Source organism: Chroicocephalus ridibundus, chromosome 21 (genome assembly GCF_963924245.1).
Source record: "Chroicocephalus ridibundus chromosome 21, bChrRid1.1, whole genome shotgun sequence".
Classification (NCBI taxonomy): Eukaryota; Metazoa; Chordata; class Aves; order Charadriiformes; family Laridae; genus Chroicocephalus; species Chroicocephalus ridibundus.
This window is the reverse complement of record NC_086304.1, coordinates 2,223,201-2,243,657: the sequence shown is the minus strand read 5'-3', so window position 1 is coordinate 2,243,657 and position 20,457 is coordinate 2,223,201. Positions and strand designations below refer to the sequence as shown.

Here is a 20,457-nt window from a genome sequence, read left to right as displayed (position 1 = left end):
ATATAGCCTGGTCCCATATAGCCCCGGTCCCATATAGCCTCGTCCCCCCACTACAGCCCTGGTCCCATATAGCCCAGTTCTGTATATCCCGGTCCCATACATCCTGCCCCCACACAGCCCTGGTCCCATATAGCCCCGGTCCCACACAGCCCTGGTCCCATATAGCCCAGTCCCGTATATCCCAGCCCCACAGAGCCCTGGTCCCATATAGCCCAGTCCCGTATATCCCAGTCCCACGCAGCCCCGATCCCATACAGCCCAGTCCTGTATATCCTGGTCCCATATAGCCCCTGTCCCCACACAGCCTTGGTCCCATATAGCCCTCGTCCCGTATATCCCGGCCCCACAGAGCCCTGGTCCCATATAGCCCGATCCCATATATCCCGGACCCACACAGCCCCGGTCCCATATAGCCCAGTCCCGTATATCCTGGTCCCATACAGCCCCAGTTCCGTATATCCCGGTCCCATATAGCCCAGTTCCGTATATCCCGGTGCCATATAGCCCCAGTCCCATATAGCCCCCCAGTGGGGCAGGAGTGGGGGGCTGTGGGGTGCCAGTTCCGTATATCCCGGTGCCATATAGCCCAGTCCCGTATATCCCGGCCCCACACAGCCCCGGTCCCATATAGCCCAGTCCCGTATATCCCCGTCCCGTATAGTCCCAGCTCCACACAGCCCCGATCCCGTATAGCCCAGTCCCGTATGTCCCGGCCCCACACATCCCGTTCCCCCCCGGGACGGGCCGCGCCGCCCCCGGCACAGCCCCCTCCCGGCCGGTGCCGGTGCCGGTGCCGGGGGCGGGGCGGGCGCGGCGTTGTGGTTGCGGCTGCGCGGCGGGCGCGGAGTTGCGCGACGCTCCCTGCCCCCGCCCGCCGCCCGCTCCCCGTCCCCTGCGGCCGCGGCGGGGCGCGGAGTTTGCCTCGGTCCCTGCGCGGCGGCTGCCATGTCCCAAGATGGCGGAGGCGGCGGAGCTGAAGGTGCGGCGGGGCGGGGGCGGGGGGGAGCGGTGGCGGCGGCCGGGGCACCGGCGGTGCAGTGCAGTGCAGTGCGGTGTGGTGCGGTGCGGGGCTGGGCGGGCTTGTGGGGCCGGGGCCAGGCAGTGTGGGGCTGAGAGGTCTGGGGGGTCGGGGCCAGGGAGTGTGGGGCTGGGGGGGGCCTGTGGGGCCAGGGCCAGGGCCAGGCAGTGTGGGGCTGAAGTGAGGCAGTGTAGGGCTGAGGGGTCTGTGGGGCTGGGGCCAGGGCCAGGCAGTGTGGGGCTGAGGGGTCTGTGGGGCTGGGGCCAGGGCCAGGCAGTGTAGAGCTGAGGGGTCTGTGGGGCTGGGGCCAGGGCCAGGCAGTGTGGGGCTGAGGGGTCTGTGGGGCTGGGGCCAGGGCCAGGCAGTGTGGGGCTGAGGGGGCCTGTGGGGCTGGGGCCAGGGCCAGGGCCAGGCAGTGTGGGGCTGAGTGGGCCTGTGGGGCTGGGGCCAGGGCCAGGCAGTGTGGGGCTGAGGGGTCTGTGGGGCTGGGGCCAGGGCCAGGCAGTGTGGGGCTGAGGGGGCCTGTGGGGCTGGGGCCAGGGCCAGGGCCAGGCAGTGTGGGGCTGAGTGGGCCTGTGGGGCTGGGGCCAGGGCCAGGCAGTGTGGGGCTGAGGGGGCCTGTGGGGCTGGGGCCAGGGCCAGGCAGTGTGGGGCTGAGGGGGCTTGTGGGGCTGGGGCAGGCAGTGTGGGGCTGGGGCCGGGTGGTGTGGGGCTGAGGGGGGGCGGTCCTGTGGGGATGGAGTGAGGCAGTGTGGGGCTGGGGGGTCTGTGGAGCTGGGGCCGGGCAGTGTGGGGCTGAGGGGAGGGTCCTGTGGGGATGGGGGGGGGGAATGTGTCTGTGTGGGCATGGAGTCAGGCAGTGTGGGGATGAGGGGAGGCCTGTGGGGCTGGGGCCAGGCAGTGTGGGGCTGGGGGGGGTGGGGTGGGAATGTCAGTGTGGGCATGGAGTGTAAGGCTGAGGGGATCTATGGGGATGGGGGGGCCTGTGGGGCTGAGGGGATCTGTGGGAGTGGAGTGAGGCAGTGTGGGGCTGAGGGATGTGTAGGGACAGAGGACTAGTAGGGGTTGTTGTGGGGCTGAGGGGGTCTGCGTGGGGATGGAGTGAGGCACTGTAGGGCTGAGGGGTCTGTGGGGCCCAGGGATTTTCCTGGTTGGGGATGTGATAGTGTGGGGCTGAGGGTCAGGCAGCCTGGGACTGGAGGGGTGTGGGTGAGTGAGGACTTGCGTGGGGCTGGGGGGGATGTGTGGGGCTGGGGGACTCCGCAGTGGGCCCCAGGAGGTGTGTGGGGCTGGGGACAGATGGGGGAGGGGCTGTGTGGGGCAGGAGTGGGGGGCTGTGGGGTGCCAGAACCAGGGGTTAGGGCTGTACCGGGGTGTGGGGCAGTGATGGGTGAAGGCGGGGGGGGGCACAAGGCGTGGGGATGCTGTGGTTGGGGTGCACGGGGGGGGGGCTGAGGTGAGCCGTGGGGAGAAGACACAGGGACCAGCGGGGCGAAGTGGCCACAGGGAGGGTGCCGGGGTCTGGCTCTTGGGGTGACCCACGGCAGCCAGCCCCGGTGGATTCCCCCCCTCCCCATCTGTGAGAGGAGGGGGCCGCAAGTCCCTGGGAGGGGGCTTTGGAGGTGCAGAGCCACGGAGAAGAGAGGTAGAAAGCGGAAAGACGGGAGAGCCGGAGAGGTCAAGAGCCCCGAAGGATGGCGGGGGGAGGCAGGTTTGGGGTGCGGAGGCAGGTTTGGGGTGCGGGAGGAGGGAGCGGAGAGCGTGTAACATGGTAGTGCTGCACCAGTGCTCACGGCTGGATGGGGTTTCATCTCCCTCCACTCTCTTTTTCTCGTTTTTTTAGGAGTCAGAGTGTGTCACCACCTTTGCCCACCAGACTGTGGAATATGAAATTGCCCCTGGTAACTAATTCCAAAGCTGATTTTGGTTTTTGTTTTTTTTTTTTTTTTTTTTTTTTTCCCTCTCTCCTTGTTCATTTAATATTTTTCCCCCTCACAGGCTGGAATATAGGTTTTAGCTGGCTGAAGTGGCCTGGGAGTCCTGCCCCCTTCCCTGCACTGGGAACAGTAAGACATTTGGGAACTGGCACCTTTTTGGCAGCCAGCCACCGCAGGAACAGAATTCTCTGGAGTATTATTTGTCCGTAATCTTTCCAGCAGTGCCCTATCCAAATTTTTCATACAGCCTTACGGTGTGATCTTTCTTCCTCCCCCTGAAATTGAAGCCTGGCTACAACGGGAGCCCCGTCAAATGGCAAAACGTTAACGATATCGGTGGAGAAATTGGATCCGATAATTGTAATTAGGTGACCTGGGAGAGTGCAGAAGTCGAGCTCCGGCAGCCATGGCTATAATCCCGCGATGTGGGGACACAGTTTAGCAAACGGTAGAGCCCAGAGCGACCCGGCGCGAAGCGTCTGGCGCGTTTTCCGCTCCCTCTGCGGATAAATCCCCGCAGAGGAATTCAGGTTTAAGTCTAGACGTAGCCTAGTGCACAGGTTTTCCTCTCTGGGGTTTGCCCCCCGCCTCCCCCACCCTTTCGGTGGAGCTTGGCATTATTTGAGGCTTCTTCAAGTTTATTTTTCAATCTCTGCTCCTTTTCTCTCCTCCATCTCCCCTAAACCCCCTTTCTGGTTTCCTCGCCAGGAGTTTGTTGAAGCTTTTTACCATCTGTGTCTCATTGTAAAAACGAGACGAGCCAGTTGAAAACGAAATGATTTCTCCTTATAAAGCCCGGAGTTGGCTTGAGCCGCTTTCCTTTATTTAAAAGCCCAAACGGTGACTCCCCTGGAAAGAGAAGAGGTTTACGGACGTGCCTTGTTCAACAGCAGCACGGTCGGAGTCGAGTCTGCTGCGGCTCCAGCCGCTTCCCAAGCCTCGGCTGCCCTCTGGGAGCTCTCGATTGCCGTCTCTTCTGGCAATAAAGAGAGGGTTTTTTTTCCGCCGCTCCGATACTCGGAGCGGTAATCGGAGAGGTTCCGGGGGAGATAAGAGTCCACAGCTGCAGCAGCGGTGGTGACACAGCCATCCTATGTCACGAGTGTTCTTTTAACGGTAAATGTGACTCTCGTGCTGCCGAGCCATGCTACACTCATCTCCTGCCGGTCGAAGGACTCTGTCCGGAGGATTTGTGGGAATAATGGATGGGGGAAGAGGTCGGCTCCTTTACAATGATTGTCGCAAAAGGGGAGGGATGGATATTTGACAAAGGTGCGTCCCTAATGTGTTTTTTCCGAGAGGTGTTTAAAACGGGCACTGTCAAAGTCGAGCGACCCCAAGTCGAGCTTTTCCCCCGTGCTGCCAAGGGTTGGGGGGCGGGGGGGGATAAAATTGATCGTTCTTCTCTTGAACATATTGCCCAGCAAAGGTCGTAGGCAAATCCCACGTGTTTTTTTGTTTTTTTTTTTTTCTACGCGAAACCCGGCGCTGAGTCTGTTCTGCATCAGGGCCCACATAGCACTTGTTGCAGCGGCGGCGCTGGCTTTGATGGCTTTAACAAATGCTTCCCTTTTTCTCTCCCCGCCCGGCAAGCGGAAGATCCGTCGCATTGTCCTCCCGAGATGACGCTTTTTTTGGTGCAGGGGGTGATATGATCCTCACACAGGGAATCAAACTGCCTTAAAACCCCTTGGCGCGTAGACCGGAATTAACTTGACCTGTTGGTTCTGGAGTTGCGCCTCTTCGTTTGGTATTTATTAGTGACTCTAGAAAACTCGGTCCGTAAGCTGTAAAGTCAAGGTGTTCCCGTCAGCTTTTTTCCCCAAAGGAAAATAACTCCGTTGGGGTTGAGAATCGGTCCGAATGCAAAATGCACCTCCCGTTAAACCCATGAGGTTTCAGCCTTTATTTTGCATTTCTTTTATCAAAGGGATTGCCCTTTTTTGGCGTTTCTGAACTTGCAGAAGCCAACCTTCCCCCTCTCTCCCTGTCCCCCCGCCGGTGCTCCGCTGCAGCTGGACGAAGCCCCTCCATGGAAGCAAAATTGGGGATTTAACCCCAAATTGTAACTAATTTGAGAACAATTTTGCTGTTGTTGGATTGCTTGCGTTTTGGGAGCCTGGAGGGCAAGGTCTAGATGCGGAGCGGTGGTGAAACCCTATTTAAAAGGGAGAGTGTGGGGAGTTGCTCCATCCCAGGTTTAACCCTTTTTCAGTCGCGTGAAAGAAAAGCTTGTGCTATCCTACGTACAGATATATCTATGCTCCCCTAGTGCTGTATGTCATATTACAAGGTCAGAAGAAGTAAAAACAAAGGTAAAACCAAATCTAAATATTTACACTTCTGCTACTGACGAGGTTACCGGTGACAAGGGGGACTTCAGACTTTGGCAGCGTCTCTTTTAAGGCCTCCACCATCTTCCTTAGTGAAGCCGTGGCTTGTTTTTGGACGGTGTTTGCTCCCGCAGTAGTTGTAATGGTGGCTGTTTTATTTTTCTTGCAGCATATGGTTATGAGCTTTAGGGTATCAGAGTTACAAGTTCTCTTGGGCTTTGCTGGAAGGAACAAAAGTGGAAGGAAGCACGAACTTCTCACCAAGGCGTTACAGCTGCTGAAATCTGGCTGCAGCCCGGCTGTCCAGATGAAAATTAAAGAACTTTACCGCCGGAGGTTCCCAAGAAAGATCTTAACCCCTTCGGACTTGTCCATGCTCCACATTCAGGCGAGGCAGCTGCCCTCGGCCACCGCGCTGACGCAGGGCACGGTGTGTCACCTGCCCTATGACCACAGCTCGGCCGCGGCTGCCGTGCCGGCGGCTCTGCTGCCTCCGGCGCCCGTGCTGGGACCCAAGCACGAGACGGATGTTCAGCACCTATCGCCGCCCATCCATCCCGTCCATCCCGACGTCAAGATGAAGAGGCTGCCATTCTACGACGTCTACGATGAGTTGATAAAACCCACCACGTTAGGTACGTTCCAAACTGCTTGTTCCTCCTGTTCTTCGGAGCCTCCCTTTGTTTGCTCGGGTAGAGAAGACAGAGTGGGAGCGGCGTGACCAGGGCAAGCCACCAGTGCGGATTCAGAAGGCTGATTTCCAGATGGAAGTGGGATTTTGTAGAATCATGGAATGTTTTGGGCTGGAAGGCACCTTTAAAGGCCGTCTAGTGCCACCCTCTGCTATGCACAGGGACGCCTCCCACCAGCCCAGGTGGCTCCAAGCCCCGTCCAACCTGGCCTTGAACCCCTCCAGGGATGGGGCAGCCACAGCTTCTCTGGGCAACCTGGGCCAGGGGCTCACCGCCCTCGGAAGAAGGAATTCCTTCCCCACATCTCATCTCAATCTCCCCTCTTCCAGTTTAAAACCACTACGCCTTGTCCCATGGCTCCCCTCCCTGCTCCAGAGTCCCTCCCCAGCTTTTCTGGAGCCCCTTTAGGAACTGGAGGGCGCTGCAAGGTCTCCTTGGAGCCTTCTCTTCTCCAGGCTGAATCCCCCCGCCAACTCCCCCCATAGCAGAGGGGCTCCAGCCCTCGGGTCATTTCGACCCATAACTTCCCTCTCCAACTTGTGTGGGCTGCCAGAAACAGAAGCTTTTAGTTGCTTGTCAGTCTTATTCCAAATTTATTTGCATGCAAAAGGGTATTTCTCTCCCAGCTGACAGCTTTTCTGTTCAGTGTATATTTTATAGGCGTACATAAATTTGGGATTATTTACTGTTTTCACCCGGTAGAGCCTGGGGTTTTATTTGCGTTCTGAATTGTGAAGCTTTCTCTGGTCTGGCACATCAGAGAATAAAAACGTGGATAAATTGGCACAGGCCCCCTTTCCGAACAAATCGGTGACTGCCAGGAGAGTTAATTATGAAAAGTGGTTTGTTATTTTTGCAAACAATTGGTGATACAACTGCCAGCAAAATCCTCTGCCACCTTTGAGTCTCGGTTCTGCCTTAATTAGTAACAAAAATGTCCTAAAAATCATCAAACAGGTAAAATTAATGAAGGTGGCGAACCTGAGCAGAGGCCGGGTCTGCGTCGGTGAGAAAACTTGACGTGGGGCAGGAAGCAAAGAGGGATCTTAAAATAAGAGCAGAAATGGGGTAGGGCAGAAGGGCAAAGCCACTTGTTTCTCGACGTGATGTGGGGGCCGGGTGCCCCGATGCTTCCCCGTTTGTAAGGTAGGGATAAGAAAATGCTGGGGTTTGCCGAATTCCAGAAAAATTGGGTGTTTGTTGGAATCTTTCAAATGCTGACGGGGAGACGTACGGTGCGGAGTTGGCCTGGTAGTTGCTGGTGGCTTTGGAGGGGCCGCTGCGCTTGGGGCGATTGGAATCCACAAAGAAAGGAGGTTTATTCTGGTTTTTAGAAGCAGTTTTGAGCTGTATTTTTACTTTAGGCTGAGCCCGCCTGGCCTTTTCAGACTAGAACCACCCATCTTATGCCTTTTAAATGGTTTTTGCTTGGATTTGGGGTTGTTTTTCTTTCATATAAACATAGTAATGTTTGCTGAAGTGGAGATAAGTATATCTGTACTCCAACCAAAACCCCTGCGCTTTTTTGGGGGCTTGGTTTCGTTCCCGTTTTGCTAAAAATTGCCTTTTCTTGGGTTTGGCTTTATTCAGCCTCTCGGACAACCTGTGGTTAAGCTTCTTCCTGAAATGGAATACTCGCCTTGAAAAAGAAATGATTTTTTTTTTTTCCTCTTCCCTGATAAAACTCCCGTACTTACATGTTGGTGCTTGAACTTGAAAGAATTTTTTGTGTAATTCCTAGGGAATCGTGGGCTTTTATTTTTGGCTTCTGGTGGTTTGTGTCTCTTCTCCCTTTAGCTGTGTGAACATCCCTTTCCCATTCTTTTATTTTAGTTACTTGGGGCAATTTGTTACGAGGACGCAGATAGGAAGGTCGTGGTGTCCGAAAAATGCCAGAAATAAGCAATAAATGAAAACGGGGATGGAGAGGGTGATGACGGGGGTTAACGATGAAGCCTCCTGGTCCGTCCACGCTCCGTTTGCCGCCAGCGAGGAAGGCCCAGCCTTTGGCTATCCCACTCCCCATCCTATTCCAAACCTCTGGCTGGGATGCTGCGAATCTCGGAGATGTCGGTGTTCCTCGCTGGGTTGGATGAAGGCTGCCAGCTGAGCAATAACACGGGTTACGAACTGGTTATAAGATGGAAGTTGGTTATCGATTATAAATGGAGGCGGCGGAGAAAGCGGCAGATATCGGTTAGAACCGCTTGGATACCGAGCGGCTTTACCCCAGCTCTGTTTGGAGCAGGATTTTGTCATCGAGGAGCGAAAGGCTCAAGCAGAAAGTCCTAAGATGGTCAAAATTCCTCTGAATTTCCCCGCTCCGGGTCTGCCAGCCTGTGGCTGCTGCCGGTCTGGGGAAGATCTGGCAGGTCATCTGCCAGGAAAAACTCAGGGCCTCGCATTCCTCGCGTTCCTGAGCTGCAGGAGGCTGGAGAAGCAAAACCCCTCGCCCCACTGAGGAATCTGGGCACGAATCTGCTTTTCTTGGGAGGCCAGCGCAAGGGTGTCCCTCTCCCAGGGCAGGTGGCACCGAGGACGGAGCCAACCTTCTCCTCTGTGGACCTGTGGTCGTCTCGGATGGTCACGCTATGACCAGCTCATCGCAAGCGTCACCCGACTCCTTGAAATAAATAACGGATCAAAACATGAGGTTTACACTTAACACGTGCCACTGCGATAACGTCCTCGGTTTTGTTTTCTCTTGGCCCAGGGATGCTCCGCATCCCTGAGAGCACCGGCGGGAGCTGCCGTTGCTCAGGACCTCTCCTGACGGGTGTAAAAACGAGTGCAGAAGAGGCCAAATTGGCTCTTTGCAAATGACACTGGTTTCTGGTGGCAGCTGTCTTCATTCTAGGATGCTGATGCTCTGCAAATATTAATAAAATAGCTCCCTGTCGTTGTGAGGGAGGCAGACACCCGCTGGTTTTACCGAGGGAGAAGCTCAAGCGCAAAAGAAGTCACTTGGTTAAGGTCAGGGTAAGAGAGGGGGAAATCCTGGTTTATTTTTACATGTTTCTTGCACCAAGCGTTTTTGCTGTGCTCCTCACTAACCCCCACCTAAAATTCGTGATTCTCCCACGATGTGGGTTTCTCCCCGTGTTGTTTATTTTTGATCGAGGCCGTGGCTGCTTTTCTCTAAATTCGCCGCGACTCCGTCCGTGTGCCCGAGCAGAAAATGGCAACGCCTGATTCTTATTCGGCAGCTGTACTTATTCCACAACCACAGTAATTATTATAATTTCTAGGGCAACGGATGATCTCTGGCGTTCCCTTAGCTCCGCGTGTGATCTCCCTCTTCCCAGCCTGTCTCCTGATCCCCGGGCAGCACCGTATATTCCAGGCCTCAGTTTCCCTCATTAATAAAATGCCGGAAGCCGAACGTTTACCTTGAAAGACAGACCCGGCGCTTGGTTACGTGGTCAAGAACTTGGAGGGCCCCTGCATGAACCGCGGCTAATTTTGAACAACAGATCGCCTTCTGCTTTTAGTGGACGCTGTCCTTTGTTTCTTACGAACCCGGGCGCCTGCAGGTGTAAGAATGACTTAACGATGATTTAATTTGTCTTAAATTCTCTTCTTCAGCCTCGACGAACAGTCAGCGGTTTGAAGAAGCTCACTTCACCTTCGCTCTAACCCCCCAGCAGGTTCAGCAGATCCTCACCTCCCGGTAAGTGAACGGGCGTCTCGGGATGCCGTGCGGAGCGTGTGGCTTCCACGTTGTCACCGCTCTGGTGCCGTCCAGGAGAATAAAATGCCAAGTTGGGTGTAAAAAGGGGAGTTCCTTGCCGTCAGTGGTGCTGTGCTCCTTACAGCCATCGGGGACCTGCCTCAAAGCCGGCAGAGCGGAATTATTGCATGGAAGAAAGAAAATTGGGATGAAAACGTGGTAGTTCCTCCCAGAATTTCAGACTACCCTCCACCTGGGCTTATAAACACAGTCAGTTGTTTGCATCGGCAAGTCTGTAGTTGGCATTATGTTCTTAAAACAGCAGCGGCAGGAATCCTGGAGGTTGATTTTTCTCCTTTTCTCGCCTCTTCTGTTTGCTGGCCTTTTGCTTTACCTCCTTGTTTGGGAATTTTGCCTGCTAGTTCCGGCAGGTTTCGTTCGTGATACGCCTAACGTGTCTCGATATCGGTAGAACTTAAGAAAATCTCATGCTGTTGTAGTTGCAATTCTTTGTTAAGCGCTGCTGAGCGTCTAAAGAGCTGCTTTTCCATTGCAGAGATATCTTGCCAGGTGCCAAATGTGATTACACGATACAGGTGCAATTAAGGTAAGGTAATGCCTTTTTTGATGAACGCACCAAGTCCCGTTCCCTGAGCTCGTGTCTCGGTCTTAATTTATCTTTGATTTTGCCGAATCCCGCTTGTACCACTTGATTTGGTTGGAAATTGCATGGCGATTTGCTCGGAGGAAATGGGAAACGTTTGGCGCTGCGTTCGGAACTCGGGTTTTTCTATGGAGCGAGGGTTTGGCAACACCAAACCACGCGGCTCCTTCTGACCTCGGCGGGGCCGAGGGAGTTGTCTCTGGGCGGCGCTTTGCTGGCAGAGGCGGCACAGCCTCGCACACAAGTTTTCTCGATTTGAAGTGTGGCAAAATTCGATCTTTTCCAGCGTTTTATGCGCATAGATAGAACTCGCTTCTTTCTCTTCTCCGTTTTAATTCTTTGCCTGTTTGCAGACTGGTTGCAAAAAGGCGGGATAAGACACGGGAATGACATTGCCTTCAAATTTGAACATTTTTTTAACATTCACTCAGCTATTACTCATGTAAATGCAAGACACGTTGGAGAGCGTGAGTAGAAAAATAACTTGCGAGTGCTTCCCGGCTTGCCCTCTGATTCTTGCAGTCGGTGCCGAGGCGGTTATTTAAGTGCCTGCCCACGTTGTCCTACAGCTCTGAACAGGAACCGAGGTGGCTCTTGCCCAACATTCAACCCTTGGCAGGGTTAAAAAATGTTAAAATTTTATTACCAGGGGGTTGAATTTGGCAAAGAGACGGAGAATGACTGCTGTACTCTCGGGGGGGGGAAGCAATGAGGAGCTTAGGGCTTTAGTTGTGCTATCTGGAAGTCTGAAGAAAAGCGGTTATTTGAAATCGAAGCCTTTGATTTAATTCAAAAGGGAGCCTGGTGGGTTTCAGGAGGGCGTTCGTTGTTAATTAGGATTCCGTGACAATGTCTCTCTGATTTGGGGCGCGCGGTGGCAGTTTTCCTGCTGTGTCCATCTGTTCCGCTCTTGCGCGTGGAGCTGGTGGAGCGAAGCATACGGGCAGCCTGTTCCCTGGAAGGCGTCAGGAGGTGGATGCTTGGAAACGTCTCTTCTGGGACGCAGAAAAACACCACGTGCATTTCAGAAGGGCCAGTTCCAGCGTGTGTTGCTTCTTACTGTGTTTTGGGCATTGCAGATGAAACGGAGTTTACCAAATAATCCACCGGGAAACTTTCAGGAGGCTCCTGGAGTGTCCGAGTGCATCCCTTCACCTGGAGAAGCTGCCCTTTATTCAGCAAACTTCAGTGCAGGAGTTAAAAAAGAGGGTTGGGATCGCTTCTCCTCCTCCTGATGTGCTTCAGCACGTGCGGTATTCTCGTGTTCCCAAGCAAGAAAAAGATTAACTCTCAGTTTTTATTCTTTGTTTTATTTGGCACGCAGGGAGAGGTTAGAAAACAATAAGATCGGATTTATTTTTTGAGAACGTTGGCATCGGCGTGAGGGGCCAGGGCTTGAGCTCGTGGCTCGGAAGGAGCCGGCCGAGGTGGGAGCCTGGCTCGGGGCTGCGGTTTTGGCTCCAGCGGAGCCCCCCCCTCCCTGGAGAGAAAACAGAGCGCGCGGCCGTCCGATTAAACGGGGTGAGGATTTGAACCCTGGCCCCTTCTGGGCTGCTGGTGCTGACGGTTGGACTTGACGATCTTAAAGGTCTTTTCCAGCCTCAGCGTTTCTCTGAGGGAGGCAGCGGGAGGCTCTCGAGTGGTGGCAGATGAGTTTTGAGAGAGTCCAAGCAGTAACCGCGCTGTCCTGCAAGATTTGCTTTGGGTCAAATACAACTTTTTACTTCCTCGGTTGCTTTTGTCGGGGAGCTTGGAGATGTAATTCCCTTGCATCTTGAAGGGCTGCAGAATCTATGGGTGAAGAACGCACCCAAAGCTGGGTTAAAGCGTCCCCTCCGGCGCTGCTGGGGTGGGATTCCGTCGCGGAGGGGACGGCAGCCCTCCTTCGTCCCGGCCGGGTTAGCTCTCCCTGCCGCTTGAACCCCGAGCTCACTTTGCGGCATTTTTAGGAAGGATGTTAGGCCGGAGAAACGTGCGTCGCCTTTGAAACCGCGATTCTGGATCACCTAAATTCTCATCTGGGGTGAATAAAAATGAGCCCTGCCCCCTACACACCTCGTCCATGCACGTTAGTAGTTGGTTTAAATTGCTGGCATTTTTCTGTCTTGTTTCTTCTATCGCTTTTGCCGCGCGTAGGGTTTGAAACACCTGTAGGGCTGTCCATCTGCTTACGCGTTTCCCAGCCATTCGCGCGTCCTGCTCGGAAAATGTTTTTTTCCCTTTTTTCAAGGGAAGTTTGGCTGCCGTTTTTTTTTTTTTTGCGAGTGTCGCCACTCACTTGCCAGTTTCTCCCTCCTGCTTCTTAGGTTTTGCTTGTGTGAAACCAGCTGTCCCCAAGAAGATTACTTCCCTCCTAATTTATTTGTCAAGGTCAATGGAAAACTCTGTCCCCTGCCTGTGAGTAAATCTTATTTCTTCCTAATATGTTGTAGACGAAAGCCTGCCCTTTTAGACAGCTGCAGCTCCCAGGGAGCGCAGTGGGAATGTATTTTCTGGAGATGAAAGACTTGACGTGAAGAAATGGTGCGGTCAGAGCACAAAACTGATTTCATGTTCCAGGGCTGTGGATTGGCGATGAAAGCTGCTCTTTGATTCAAGGAAAAGAATATGCAAACTTTGGGCCTGATTTTTTTTTTTATTATTTATTTTTTTTTTAAACCAGCAGATTACGTCTCGGTTTTGGACAAAAAAAACCAACTTGATAATAAAAATGCAGAGTAAAGCCTGCGTTTTAATGGAATAACGGCACTGCCCTTAGTTTATCGCGCTGCAGGATGCTCCGGTCAAGGAGCGCTGGGTCACGTGGGGGAAAAAATAGAATAAGAAATAGCGCTTGCTACAGTTAACGGCCCAAAAAGGGACGCGATTCGGCGTCGCACCTAGGAGAGGTATCGGCGGTCGAACAGTCAGGGCAGCTCCCTCTCAGCTGTCCCGCGCTGGCTTCGCTCCATTAACGCTGGCGCTTCTTGCAATCAAACCTGCAGAACAGCCTCTGAGCTGCTCTGCCCCAGCCCCTCCCTTCGCCTTTGCAGAGATTTGCATTTTTTTGCCTCAAACGTTCGGTCTGGTTTTGGCCGAGGCATTAGTAACCTGCTTTGAAAAAAATAAAATAAATATAAAGAGAGAGAGAGGTCGTTTCCGGCCTCGTGGGGCGCAAAGAGGGAAGCGCATGCAAGACGCGGGATGGCTAAAGGGTGTCCGTCCCCCCGCCCCAAGCTTCTGCTCGCAGAGAAGGTTTCCTGCGTTCATTTTTGGGTGAGTCATCTGCAGCTGAGAAGCTCTTCCTGCCGCAGCAGCTCAACGGGAACGCTTTTTTAGTTTTACTTCTGCTTAAAACTGATGGGCGGCTGCTGAGTCGGTCTCGAGCTGCCCCCTCGAACGGAGGGCAATGCAAAAAGGGTGGCGTAAATCTGAGCTACGGAAAAGGCGCTCTTGGGCTGAATGGCGGGGCGGGTTTCTAAGGAAGTCGGAATGTGGCTATAATAAAGCAAAAATGAGATCAGTGCGAGATTTGTCGCGGGGTGTCATTTTTTAGCTTCCCAGCCTCGTGGAACTGGGTAGAATTTGGTTTGTAATTCAAGGCGATTCGTGTACGACACATCCCGGACTGGCGGTTCTGTGTTTTGGGGAGAGGTTTGGCTGGCAACGAAAGCGAGCCCCAGCGCGCTCGTCGGCGTAAGGGTATCAGAGGGAACCTTTATTCTTAATTTCTTGACGCTGAGGAATAATAACGTACTGCGTTGAGATTTTTTTTAGACCAATTCTCATACGAGCTCTCGGGTGTGACACGAAGTATCTGCAGGTACAGGAAGAAATCGGGTTGGTAGGTTCTTGCGTGCGGCCTTACGCCTCGGAGAGGATTTCTCCTGTACTGGGTGATCGTTCTCTCTTCGCAGGGTTATCTCCCACCCACAAAAAACGGCGCGGAGCCGAAGCGACCCAGCCGCCCCGTCAATATCACCCCCTTGGCGCGCCTTTCGGCGACCGTCCCCAACACGATTGTGGTGAACTGGTCCTCGGAGTTCGGCAGGGTGAGCGAGGGGAAAGCCATTTGCTGCGGGACCGAGGTCGTTTTTGCAGCAGCATCGAACTGCGCGGATCCAGGAGGGCCCTCTCCTTTCCCGGTGGGTTTTTCTAGGTCTGAGCAGTGTCAACTTCTCCCCGACAGAACTACTCCCTGTCGGTGTACCTGGTGAAGCAGCTGACGTCGGTAACGCTGCTCCAGAAGCTAAGAGCCAAGGGCATCCGGAATCCAGACCATTCACGAGCCCTGAGTAAGTACATCTTGGGAAAGCGTGACTGTGCTTGACCTGATCCCGGGGAGACAGAGCAGGTCGGAATTAGCAGCGCAGACCTTTATTACGTGTCCCTTCTCGCAAGCCCCCACGCGCTTGCCGGGTCCCGTTGGTCAGAACTCACGGGGAAGGTGAGGATTGTAAAGATTACGGATTATTTTTCAGCGATGCCATTCGACGGGGCTCTAAATCTTCGTATCGCCGCCCATCTCCGTGGTGATACTTCCAGATCCTTGGTCCTGTGAGCAGCAGTGCGAGCGCAGCCGTTGCTGCTTGCGCTCAAATTATACGCTGTTGCCGACAACCAAGTGTTTCCCCTGCGCTGTCATTTCACAGGCGGGTTAAAACCTTCAGGGTAGGGACTGTCTCCGTGCTGCATCTTGCCAAGGAGACTCTTGCCGGAGCTGTTAGCCTAATAGTAATAACGAATTGTCTGCTGCCGTGAGCATTGCCTGCCTGTAATTTGGATAATAAGTGTCGTGGTGCAAATTATAAAATCATGTCTGTACGTATTTCTGCGTGTAAAAGAAGGAGGATGTTGACAGGAGACCTTTTTCCCCTCCTCTTCTTTCAGTCAAAGAAAAACTAACAGCTGATCCTGACAGTGAGATAGCTACAACCAGCTTACGAGTTTCCCTGATGTGTCCAGTAGGTTTCTACGTTTTTGTTCGTTTTGCTCGGACAGGCCTTTGCGAACAGCTTCCCGCTTGACCTTCCCTTTGCGTAGGAACGCTTCGGAGCGAGCGAGACGAGAGCTAATGCTGCCCCAGCCCTGCTTTTGTTCAAAAGTCGGCTTGGATTCCTAAAGAAAGAGCGGAACCGCTCGCTTTCAGGCATTAAAAAAAACCTCCCGAGATCGCTGGCCTAAGCTGCCTAGCCAAAAAATGTCTTCTGTTGACCTGATCCTTGTCTTTCACCTTGAGTATTAGCATGTGTTTGAGGTGGAAGCGAGCTTAAAAACAAAACAAAAAGGCAAAAAACACCCTCAGGAAAGCTTGTTTTCTCTCGCGCGTTAATTCTTCAGTGACGTTTAGTTTTAACCTTGTGCTAAAAGTGCTGGAGTGCTGGGCAGGGGAGAGAAGGGAATGAACGGAATGACAGCGCTGGCTTTACTTGGTGCTGCGAGAGGTGGGTTTGGACAAAACCACCTTCACTTCTTCTTTCTTGTCCCCCAGCTGGGTAAGATGAGGCTGATCGTGCCCTGCCGAGCCATCACCTGCACCCACCTCCAGTGCTTCGACGCAGCGCTCTATCTCCAAATGAATGAGAAGAAACCCACCTGGACTTGTCCCGTCTGCGATAAGAAAGCCCCGTATGACAACCTGATAATCGACGGGTGAGCTGAGCTGGCTTCGTACAAAGTCTTTAGCCGGGATAATGTTTTTCTCTTCAGGCTTATCCTCTAATGCCAGCATATATAGACAAGTTACAGCCTCGAAGAACTTAAAATCTGATTTTCGTTCCCTAAACTGCTTTGATTCCAATCTGGAGAGATTTCTCCCAAAGAACAAGAAGGCTTTGTCAAAATCTTGGCTGCCTTGCCGGCAGTCTCCGCAGGGGCAGTGACGAGGGAACCTGCTTCCCGGGGTTTGAACAGAGCCCTCCTGTGTACGTTGAACAGCCTCGTCGTAAAACTAAATTTGCAGGTGATAACTGGCGCAGGTTTTAGAGCAGTAATTCTTCGTACCCCGTTCACCTGAGCACCGTTGGTCCCCGGTCATTTCTGCCCTCCGTCCGCGTGCGTTTATGCGCGAGGCCGTGTGGTGGTTGCTGTCCCCAGCGTGTGCTCTCACCCCGCAGGTTGTTCATGGAAATCCTGAACTCCTGCACGGACTGCGATGAGATACAGTTCATGGAGGACGGCTCCTGGAGCCCCATGAAGCCGAAGAAGGAGAACCAGGAGGTGTGCCAGACGGCTGCGTTCAGTGGGATCGAGGGTACGGGAGCTGTGGTCACCAGCTGTTTTGTTGGGGTTTTTGTTGAGATCTTTTTTTGCCAAAGCAACGGTTACACTTAACAGTTTTTACAATTACAAAACAACATTCGGAGCGTTTCGGATCCCATCTGGGAGCCGGTATTTGGGATCACGCTGAAATACCAGGAGCATGGCAGGCACTTAGCACAGCACTGTAGAGTAAGTGCTAGAAAAAAAAAAAAATAATCAAGAAAAACGCAAGTTCCTCTTGAAACTGCAGCATTAATTCCAGGTGGGCTATGGAGACCTGACCCTTAGCGTGGGGAGGGATGATGCTTCTGGTCTGGGACAGGGTGTGGATTTGGTACGAGCTGTTTGGAAGCCCCGAGTGTATCGCGGGGCTCGTGGAGGCGATGGGGTTTCGCTCGTCTCCATTTCGGCAGCTGATGGCTGGTTTTTCCCCTGCAGCCACCTCCCTTTACACGGTGAGCTCCGAGGGCAAGAACTCTTCGGAGGGCAAAAAAAAAGTGGAGGTTATTGACCTGACCCTGGAGAGCTCGTCGGACGAGGAGGAGCCACCGGCCAAGAAGCAGTGCCCGGTCTCCGGCGTGGCTCTTCCGACGGCGGCTGGTCCCAAGGGGTAAGGCAGGACGGGAACCCACCCCGCCCCCAGGCTCTGCTGGGCTTTGGCTTCTCTTGCTTCCTTCCTTCCCTCAACGCTGGTGTCGGGGCGGTAACCGGATCCACGTCTGCTTGGCCCTGGGAAGCGCCGCCGCTGCTTCCCACACCTGGCCAGGGTGAGGGGACACCCCTCTTGGACCATGGGACCTGGGACGAGGGAGGGAATGTTTTTGCTGCGGGTACGACGGCATCGAGGTTGGGGTTTCTTGCTGATAAACAACGGAGGAATGTTACCCTCGGCCTGTTGTTCTGCTGCTGTTAACGGGCGTTGGGCCTGTGTTGTGTTTCAGGGTGTTAAGTATTGATCACCGGCCGTCTTCCGTGCTTCGGAGTCCTCCCATGGCAGCTCTCGGCAGCGACTATCTCTCCAACCTCCCCATTCCTGACTACCATCCCTCCTACCAGGTGCCTTCAGAGCTTCAAGGTAACAACAAAGGCCTCTGGCAGCAGTTACCAAATACACGCAGTTGTACCAGTTCACCAGACTAAGCAGCTGGCCGAAACGGCCGCCGCCCTGGTCCCTCTTCCCACCGAGCTACGGGGGCCTTTGGGTCGCTCACATGCAGAGTCTTTCTCAGCCGGGCGGCGGCTGCGGATCCCAGCGAGTGTTTTTTGAGTGACAGAGTCGACTGGCCCAACACAGAAAGGGGAAGAAGGAAACTAGAGTTACCTCCCTCCCGGGGTGTGACGCCGGGGGGGTGGGGGGTATCCCCGGGGCCCTGCAGGTGAGAGCGGGAGTGACAGAACAGCTGAAAATCCGGGTGTTGGTCGGAGATCGCAGGTAGGAATGACTCAGGTTTTGGTTAGCGTGTCCCAGGGCCACCGAGAGACGCGACGAGGCTGCGACTCCCTTTCTTGGGCGCTGCCTGGCCGGGTGGGAGATGGGATTGTGTGTCCCGACCCAGCAGAAGGAAAGAGAGAGACTGGGGTCCGTGACCGCGTAGTAAATAACAAACCATTCCCAGGAACCCACTGGGGTGGGGATCCCCGTGTGCTTCACGGGAGTTATTTAAACCTCGCTTGTGTTTAAAAACCTGGTTTTACAGGCGGGGAGGCAGCTGCCCAAAGGGAGGAGGGTGACGGGCTTGAGTCTGCCTGTCCGGTCAGCAGTGAGACCTGGAAATACTCTCAGTCCTGCGTGCAGCTCACGCGTCCCTCGTGCCCCGTTTGGCGCAGGCACAATTGTCATCTGCTGGAGTTGGTTTGGTCCCAGACCCTTTTGTCGAGCGGTTTGAAGCGTCGCGGCGTCGCCAGCCGGGTCGGGGCTGCGTTGAACCGGCCCTTGGCGCTTTGCTGTCACTTGGGTTTGGTGCCAGGCCCCACGACAGCTCTGGAGGAGGGAAATTCCATCCGCTCTGTGCTGTGCCGAGGTGCCGAGGCCGCGGCGCTGGGTTACAGAGGGGTTGTAGGAACAGGGCGGGAGGGTGTGGTGACGATACTGGGGTGTCTGGTCCTTGGAAGCAGCCGGAACCCATCTGCTGCTGCCCCTGCGTTAGCGGGGTTTGGCTCCCCTTTCCTGCCAGAAGTTTATTTACCGTCAAGAGATTTATTTTTTTTCCCCTTTCTATTTTTCTAGGTCTGGATTTGTTTTCCTTCCTTCAAAGCGAAAATCAGGTAGGTTTTGGGGTTGGTTTCCTTTTTTTTTTGGTTTGTTTGTTTCGGTTTTGTTTTCCTTTTCTCTTTGCCAAATCTGCGGACTGGCAAAACACATCCCTCGCCACTCAGCAAACCTTCCTCCTCCTCCTCCATCCTCCTCCTCCTCTCTGAGAACTGTTGTAGGCCGGCGGTGGGGGTGCCAGCTTTGGCGCTCCCACGGGCATCGCCTGACACCGCAGGGAGACACCTCGCGTCTGCCCAGCACCTCTCTGCTTTCGCAGTTACCTACTTTCTTGAGTGCCTCGCTAAGGCAAGTTTAGAATTGCCGAGGGCTCGGGGGTGGAAGGATTTTTGCTTTTCCGCGGCTGAATCCACGCGGACGTAGGTGGAAAGCGGAGGGATTTGGCGGCGGTCGCTGGGAGCTGACTCGTTCCATCCATGCGGGGCTCGGTGCAGGGCACGGATCCTGCACGCGCGGCTTTTCAGGGTCCTCGCTGTGGGCTCCGTCTCCTTTCTCTGTGCCGCGCGTCGTTCCTCGCTGCTGCCGCGTGTCTCCTCTGCCGTTGGCGCCCCTGAAGCCCGCGCTCGCACCGGGTGGCGCTGCCAGGAGGCAGCGGGCGCTGGTGGCTCGGGGGCCAGTCTTGGTAAACTGGTACGTTTACCTGGGGAGCTCTGGGAGGGGTCCCTGCACGACCCCTCGTCTCTGTGGGCGCCTGCATGGGACCGGGGCTGGGGTTTTGTGGGCACCGTGAGCTGATCGGGGGTTTTTCCTTCGCTCGGCAGCATTACAGCCCGTCCGTCATCACCTCCCTGGACGAGCAGGACGCGCTCGGCCATTTCTTCCAGTACAGAGGCACGTCCGGCCACTTCCTAAACATGAATCCCCTGGGCCCCGTGATGGCAGGATCCCACAGCGCCGTCAGCCCGGCCGGCGGCCGCATCAGCAGCATCGTCTCCACCAGCTCCCTGCGAGAGAGCCACGGACACAACGGCACAATCAGTAGCACCGCCGCGGCGCTCCCGGGCTGCCGGCCAGACATCATTTCCCTGGACTGAGCCCACACCGATGGCCGTTATTCCCTCTCCCAGGGATGGGAGACAGATTCCCCGTAAGACTGGGAGACGAGGGCAGATTCCCTGTCGGATTGGCTTCCCTGTCCCGGGGCTGGAAGGACCCGACCGAGCAGCGTTGGGTTGTGTCTCTCCTCTCTCTGTGGAGGCCGTCTTCCCCCCGCGCAGCCCCCAGGCCTTGCGAGGGAGGGGTTCCCAGTCTTCTGGATGCATCCCACGGCTGTATCCGTGCTCGCGCCTTCCCGAGTGCGTTGGGATGTGGGCTGGGGAGTGCGTGTTTCTGAGGGGGGGAGGTGTGTGTGCGTGTGGGTGTGTGTGTCACCAAACCCAAGTATTTTATTTAAAACCTTTTATATCGTGTAGGATTCTGCTACAGCTATCAAAGAGCTGGGGAGGGGAAGGCAGCCGCCCGCTCCGCCCCGGGGCCCCCATGGGCCCTCCCAGGCGAGGCCGGGACCCCCTCCTGAGCGTCCCCCCTTTCCCCCCGGGAAATTATTCCTCATTTCTAATGGAAGGCGGCAGGGGGAGAGCCGAGGGGCGCGGGGCTGTGTTGGAGGAGGAGGAGGACGGGGGGAAATGGGGGGA

General features: G+C 54.9%; 1 protein-coding gene across 3 annotated transcripts; it reads left to right on the top strand.

Moving 5' to 3' along the window:
• Positions 1–829: 829 nt before the first annotated feature.
• PIAS3 (protein inhibitor of activated STAT 3) lies at positions 830–20,457 on the top strand. 3 transcript variants are annotated; one of them, XM_063357354.1, is made up of 16 exons: positions 831–979; positions 2,862–2,919; positions 3,017–3,084; positions 5,458–5,923; positions 9,566–9,650; positions 10,207–10,257; positions 12,621–12,711; positions 14,211–14,345; positions 14,483–14,588; positions 15,184–15,257; positions 15,785–15,945; positions 16,410–16,546; positions 16,993–17,164; positions 17,496–17,629; positions 18,782–18,819; positions 19,585–20,457. In XM_063357354.1, exons 1-16 carry the CDS (start codon positions 956–958, stop codon positions 19,855–19,857), a joined length of 2,073 nt encoding a protein of 690 aa, XP_063213424.1. In that variant the 5' UTR covers positions 831–955; the 3' UTR covers positions 19,858–20,457. The 3 variants fall into 3 exon arrangements, with proteins under 3 accessions (XP_063213426.1, XP_063213424.1, XP_063213425.1); XM_063357356.1 differs by lacking the exon at positions 3,017–3,084 and having other exon boundaries at positions 830–979; XM_063357355.1 differs by lacking the exons at positions 2,862–2,919; positions 3,017–3,084 and having other exon boundaries at positions 833–979.

What these genes read in the sequence shown, in the direction of transcription:
- PIAS3 (XM_063357354.1), top strand. Translation starts at nt 956, where the DNA reads ATGGCGGAGGCGGCGGAGCTGAAG. An exon ending in GGAATATGAAATTGCCCCTG is followed by an intron (nt 2,920 to 3,016) that starts GTAACTAATTCC and finishes TCCCCCTCACAG; the next exon opens with GCTGGAATATAGGTTTTAGC. An exon ending in GGTCCTCGGAGTTCGGCAGG is followed by an intron (nt 14,346 to 14,482) that starts GTGAGCGAGGGG and finishes TCTCCCCGACAG; the next exon opens with AACTACTCCCTGTCGGTGTA.